General features: G+C 43.1%; 1 protein-coding gene and 1 pseudogene across 1 annotated transcript; both read left to right on the forward strand.

Moving 5' to 3' along the window:
- LOC127617768 (collagen alpha-1(XXII) chain-like) overlaps nucleotides 1-1,216 on the forward strand; it is a 64,158-nt pseudogene extending 62,942 nt beyond the window's left edge.
- On the forward strand, nucleotides 561-5,853 carry LOC127617769 (uncharacterized; the record flags this gene model as incomplete). Its single annotated transcript, XM_052089846.1, has 2 exons — nucleotides 561-570; nucleotides 5,078-5,853. Coding segments are annotated over exons 1-2 (786 nt in total), but the record flags the coding sequence as incomplete, so codon positions are not given.
- Between the last annotated feature and the right edge of the window lie 1,347 nt (nucleotides 5,854-7,200).

Here is a 7,200-nt window from a genome sequence, read left to right on the forward strand (position 1 = left end):
TTGCAGTAGCTTGAGGGGAGCGGCATAAAAAGCAGCAGCAACAGAGCCCAGGGGAGAGCCCGACATGAAGGCCAAGAAGCTAGTGTGTTGTAGTAGTGTGTGAATTAGTGTGTGAATTAAAAACAACCTTACCTGAATCCTGTTGCTGTTTCCGTCCCTTCCTCAGTGGAAACTCGTTACACAAGAATTGATGTCTCCCTCCATCAAAACATCATAGAGATTTAGGAAATTAAGAGTCATACTGCCATGTAAATTGTAGTGCAGGTTTACATCTTGACTGTTTTTATATCATTACTAGGTCAGCGTGGGCGTCCTGACCAGGCATTTGATGGGAAACCAGGTCAGATAGGTGAGAGGGGTCATGTTGGGCAGCCTTGTTTGAGGGGTCACCCTGGCCTACGTGGAGTTCCTGGAGTCTGTCTGACATCAGGATGTGCTTTACTCAATGCTACTGCTAATGCACCGCCTCAACAGGTACCTCAACGGGTACCACAGTGGGGAAATCAACGGGCTCCTCAACGGGGGCCGCAGAGGTTTAGGGGACGCCAATGAAGGCACCCATGAAACTTAGTGACATTTGGGTCAATGTGTGAATAATTGTGCCATGAAAAATCTAAATAATGTAAATATAAAAGAGAAAATGGTCCTTTAAAATGCAGAGAATTACTAATGGTTCAAACACTTTTCATATAATCCCAAATAAAATTTATTTGCATATTATAATATGAACCAATAATCATTAAGTTTTACCAGTGTACAATGTAGTTTCAAAATGATCTGCTAATCACTCAATTTTATTTTCAATTAATGCTGTTTATAATAAAAATGAAAAACCTTCCCATCATCTTTTCTCTCTCCTGACTTGCGGTTATCATTAGAAGTCCATCGATATTGGATTTTGATGATACCGATAACCGAGGTGATGGAAAAAACTGATAACTATTAATAATTGAATATTTCCATTCTATAAAAATTTGCTTAGTCTTTCCTTACTGTGACAGGCAAAGACAGACGCTACATGACTCGGACACAAGCATGGTTGCAAGCAGGTGTTTTACAACACAGTCAAATGAAAAGAAAGGAGAACATACACTCACCTAAAGGATTATTAGGAACACCATACTAATACTGTGTTTGACCCCCTTTCACCTTCAGAACTGCCTTAATTCTACGTGGCATTGATTCAACAAGGTGCTGAAAGCATTCTTTAGATATGTTGGCCCATATTGATAGGATAGCATCTTGCAGTTGATGGAGATTTTTGGGATACACATCCAGGGCACGAAGCGCCCGTTCCACCACATCCCAGAGATGCTCTATTGGGTTGAGATCTGGTGACTGTGGGGGCCATTTTAGTACAGTGAACTCATTGTCATGTTCAAGAAACCAATTTGAAATGATTCGAGCTTTGTGACATGGTGCATTATCCTGCTGGAAGTAGCCATCAGAGGATGGGTACATGGTGGCCATAAAGGGATGGACATGGTCAGAAAACGATGCCCAATTGGCACTAAGGGGCCTAAAGTGTGCCAAGAAAACATCCTCCACACCATTACACCACCACCACCAGCCTGCACAGTGGTAACAAGGCATGATGGATCCATGTTCTCATTCTGTTTACGCCAAATTATGACTCTACCATCTGAATGTCTCAACAGAAATTGAGACTCATCAGACCAGGCAACATTTTTCCAGTCTTGAACTGTCCAATTTTGGTGAGCTCTTGCAAATTGTAGCCTCTTTTTCCTATTTGTAGTGGAGATGAGTGGTACCCGGTGGGGTCTTCTGCTGTTGTAGCCCATCCGCCTCAAGGTTGTGCGTGTTGTGGCTTCACAAATGCTTTGCTGCATACCCCGGTTGTAACGAGTGGTTATTTCAGGCAAAGTTGCTCTTCTATCAGCTTGAATCAGTCCGCCCATTCTCCTCTGACCTCTAGCATCAACAAGGCATTTTCGCCCACAGGACTGCCACATACTGGATGTTTTTCCCTTTTCACACCATTCTTTGTAAACCCTAGAAATGGTTGTGCGTGAAAATCCCAGTAACTGAGCAGATTGTGAAATACTCAGACCGGCCCGTCTGGCACCAACAACCATGCCACACTCAAAATTGCTTAAATCACCTTTCTTTCCCATTCTGACATTCAGTTTGGAGTTCAGGAGATTGTCTTGACCAGGACCACACCCCTAAATGCATTGAAGCAACTGCCATGTGATTGGTTGATTAGATAATTGCATTAATGAGAAACTGAACAGGTGTGTTGGAGAAGCGATCTATCTACAGGAGTCTGCAGTTGTATGTAAGTGTGTTTATTTCATTGTTTTTAACGTTGTTATAGTGGTATTCATTGCTAGATCAGGTGCTGTTTGTTTACTGTCTTGAACGCGGGTCGCTTAGACGTGTGTTTGGTGTGTGTGCGCGCTATATTTGTGTTGACTTGTCCCATAGTATTCGCTGATAGAATTGCTAGACTTGTTTAAAGTTGTCACGTAGGATTCGTTGCTAGATTTGCTTAGACTTCGGGTTGGTTATCCTGTGTGTGTGTAAAACTTTTGTCGTTTTAGTGTCTGCAAACAGTGCTTCACTGGTTTCAGAGTATTATTTATTGCTAAGTGCAGCATAATTTATTTGCGCTGTACAGAAGTTGCGTTTGTTCGCGCAACCCTGAGTTTCGGTTCGGTGACCACGTGACTAGCTTTGTTGTGATAAGTAGCATTAAGGCGTGGCTGCTTTTTTCCACTGAACGGCTCGTAAAAGTTGTTATTTATTGGACTTAATGCTGACGCCGAAGCGGCAGCGAAGTGGTGGCCCTCGTGTGAAGACCTACTTGGGTAAAGACCAGCGAGTCTACCTGTGCGAGTCCACCGAGCAAGGACACTGACAAGGCGCCACTCACCAAAGCACTTAAGTATTTTTCTATTCTATCTCTTTTATTATTTTACTTATACATACATATTAACATGTCTAGTTCACTAATAACACATGCCTTCAAGCACATCCCTGTTATCTGTTGTAGACCGTTCACAAGATACAGATGCAAGACAAAACGCAACCCACTCAACCTACGGCCGCTTTGCACTTCAACACCTGCTCCACTCTCGTTCTCAGTGGGACTCTGGAACTGCCAGTCTGCTGTGAACAAAGCTGCCTTCATTCCAGCTTTCGCCACGCAGTCCACCCTCAGCATCCTGGCACTGACAGAGACATGGATACGTCCTGAGGATACAGCAACACCTGCTGCTCTCTCTAACAACTTCTCCTTCTCCCACACCCCTCGACATACTGGTAGGGGTGGGGAACAGGTTTGCTCATTCATAATAACTGGACTTTTTCACCACATGCTTCACTATGTAACAATACATCTTTTGAATTCCATGCCATTACTACAATGCAACCCACAAAATTACATGTTGTTGTCATCTATCGCCCCCAGGTCAGCTGACAAGCTTTCGTGAGGAATTGGATGTCCTGCTGTCCTCCTTGCCAGAGGATGGCAGGCCACTTGTGGTTCTTGGTGATTTCAACATACACCAGGACAAACCCCAGGCCATTGAACTGAATACTCTTCTGGCCTCATTTGACTTGGAAAGACTACACACCACAGCAACTCACAGGTCGGGCAACCAGCTGGACCTCATTTTTACACGTAACTGTACCACCTCTAATATTCTTGTTACACCTTTACATGTTTCTGATCACTACTTTGTTCAATTCAACATGATTCTCCCATCCATTGTAAAACCGACCCCACCTTTGGTTTCCTTTCGCCGTAACCTCCGTTCCCTCTCACCTCTCGCCTTTCCACTGATGTCTCTGCCTCTCTTCCCACAATAAATGTATTTTCCATGCTTGATGTGAACACTGCCACAGACACACTTAGCTCTACTTTAACAACCTGTCTAGACAACATCTGTCCTCTCTCCTCTAGACCAGCACGGACTACACCACCCAGCCCCTGGCTGTCTGACGTCCTTCGTGAACATCGGACTGATCTCAGGGCAGCTGAGAGGAGATGGCGGAAATCTAAAGATCCAGCTGATCTAGGTAAATATCAGCTTCTGCTCGCAACTTTTTCAAATAACGTTAAAACTGCAAAAACTTCATATTACCAGACCAAGATCAACAGCACCACAGACACTCGTAGCTTGTTTAGAACATTTAACACACTTCTCTGCCCTCCCCTCCACCACCTGACACATCACTGACAGCAGATATATTCACCACATTTTTTACTGATAAGGTTACAGCCATCAGCAATACATTCACAGCACCACACCCTGTCAAACACCTGGCTCCTGTATGCAACCCTTCTTTCCCTATGTTCTCTCCTTTAACTGACACTGAGGTCTCTAAACTCCTCCTCTCCAACCACCCCACAACCTGTTCCCTTGACCCCATTCCATCACACCTTCTCCAGGCCATCTCTCCGTCCATCCTACCGGCACTTACACACATAATTAACACATCCCTTCTTGCAGGCACTTTTCCCACTACATTTAAGCAGGCTCGAGTAACCCCACTGCTGAAAAAACCTGCACTTAACCCCACACAGATAGAACACTACAGACCAGTCTCTCTCATCCCATTCATGGCAAAAACACTTGAAAGGGCAGTTTTCAATCAGATCTCCGCCTATCTCTCACAGAACAAGCTGCTGGATGACAATCAGTCGGGCTTCAAAAGTGGACACTCCACTGAGACTGCCCTGCTGTCTGTCATCGAGTCGCTGAGACAGGCGAGAGCTGAATCGAGATCATCCGTTCTGATTTTGCTGGACCTTTCTGCTGCCTTTGACACAGTCAACCGTCAGATCCTACTCTCCACCCTCTCTAAACTGGGTATCACTGGAACTGTGCTTGACTGGTTCAACTCTTATCTCTCAGAAAGGTCCTTTGAGGTAGCATGGAGAGGGAAGTATCCAAGCCACACAAGTTACTTACTGGGGTACCTCAGGGATCAGTGCTTGGGCCACTTCTCTTCTCCATATACACAACATCACTGGGACCCATCCTCCAGTCACATGGTTTCTCTTACCACTGCTACGCTGATGACACGCAACTCTACTTGTCTTTCCAGCCCAACGACACCACAGTGACCGTTCGAATCGCTGCCTGTCTGGCAGACATCTCGGCCTGGATGAAGGAACATCACCTTCAACTCAACCCTGCCAAGACCGAACTCCTTGTCTTTCCAGCCAACCCTGCTGTTGAACACAACATCACCGTGCAGCTGGGTCCAACTACAGTTTCGCCTTCCAAAACGGTCAGAAATCTTGGGGTAACCATTGATGATGAGCTAAATTTCACAGACCACATTTCAAAAACTGCAAGATCTTGTAGATTTACACTCTACAATATCAGGAAGATAAGACCCTTCCTCTCTGTACATGCCACACAACTGCTCGTTCAGTCCCTTGTCATAACTAGACTGGACTACTGTAACGCTCTCATTGCAGGCCTTCCTGCATGTGCTATTAGACCTCTCCAAATGATCCAGAATGCAGCAGCACGTCTGGTCTTTAATGAACCTAAGAGAGCACATGTTACACCACTCTTTGTCTCTCTCCACTGGCTGCCGGTTCATGCCCGTTTTAAATTCAAGGCCCTGATGCTGGCATATAAAACAGTCACTGGGTCTGCTCCAGCATACCTTAAAACATTTATGCAGAGCTACGTTCCCACCAGAAGCCTGCGGTCGGCTAAGGAACGTCGCCTTGTCGTACCAAAACAAAGAGGCACCAAAACACTTTCCCGGACTTTCAGTTTCATCATACCACGGTGGTGGAATGACCTTCCCAACTCAATCCGGGAAGCTAACTCACTCTCTATCTTCAAAAAGCGGCTAAAAACACATCTTTTCCAAAAGCACTTAACCGGTCAATAAAAAAAAATAAAAAAAAATATATATATATATATATTTACATTTCTTGTTGCACTTAAATCTGTTTTGTATACTATTATGATGATAGTGAAACTTTGTAATATGGCACTTTTTGTACCACTGTCTCCCTAAGATGATTCGCTGATGTTCTTCCTCTTTTGTAAGTCGCTTTGGATAAAAGCGTCTGCCAAATGAATAAATGTAAATGTAAATGTAAATGTGTTCCTAATAATCCTTTAGGTGAATGTATGTCACACACACACCACCGTTGATCACAAAAATCATTATAATATACACAACCACACTTCTGTAGGTACATACACTCTCCGGCCACTTTATTAGGTACACCTGTACATCTACTTGTGATTATCTAACCAGCCAATCGTTTGACAGCAGTGTAATGTATAAAATCATGCAGATAGGGGTCAGGAGCTCAATTTTGAAATTTGATGACATAATGAAAAAAAAAAAGCTGGTTTCTTCGAGCAGCCACAGTAAGGAATAATCTTTGTAAAAATGTGATACAGTGCCATTATTTGCAGAGTAAATTAAGAAAGCTGCCTTAACAAAAATATGAAGCCATATGACTCTCCAATCAAATGTATATATATTTTTTTCATCCATATTTTGTGGTGGTGAGGACCAATGCCCAGTCCTGGTTTTGCAGCACCATGATTTAAATGTAAAAAATATTTATAGTAATAAAAAAATATATAATTATATCAAATGACTCATTATTGCATTGCATCAAAACTGTTGTAGTAATAAATAAATAAAAAAGTTTTTAAAATAACAATACAACTATTTTAACTATACTCTTCTAGGTGCTAATTAAATTTAATTTGTGCTAATGCATTTTTTAGTTCACTATAGCACACCAGTGTGAACACCTAAAAAAATGAATTGCACAGCCCTGCTGCCATTAAAGTAACAGTTTGCTCATTTCAATACGGTGTTATCCTGTCTAGCATAGATATCTGTAATGACATAATTGTGTAATAATAATAGATCGGAAATTATTTTGGTCATGAATGACAAACATTTTCCATGAACAAAGCTGGCTTTTCACTTTGCACAACACAGCTACAGTACGTGATGGAGTCTCAAGGTTGACTTCCAATACTGTTCCGTTACCTTCTTTAGACTGTGTCTGTGCACGAGACTGTAAACGCTCAAATGACTACATGGTGTTCCCTGTCCAAACACTGCATCAATTCCTTCCATGGAAAATCTTATTGCTTCTGTCTCTCCGTCTTTCTGTCAGCCTAATCACTTGATGCTCGTCACATCACACTAATCGCCCGGGCACGCTGCAGAAGC

This window comes from Xyrauchen texanus, chromosome 24, assembly GCF_025860055.1.
Source record: "Xyrauchen texanus isolate HMW12.3.18 chromosome 24, RBS_HiC_50CHRs, whole genome shotgun sequence".
Taxonomy (NCBI): domain Eukaryota; kingdom Metazoa; phylum Chordata; class Actinopteri; order Cypriniformes; family Catostomidae; genus Xyrauchen; species Xyrauchen texanus.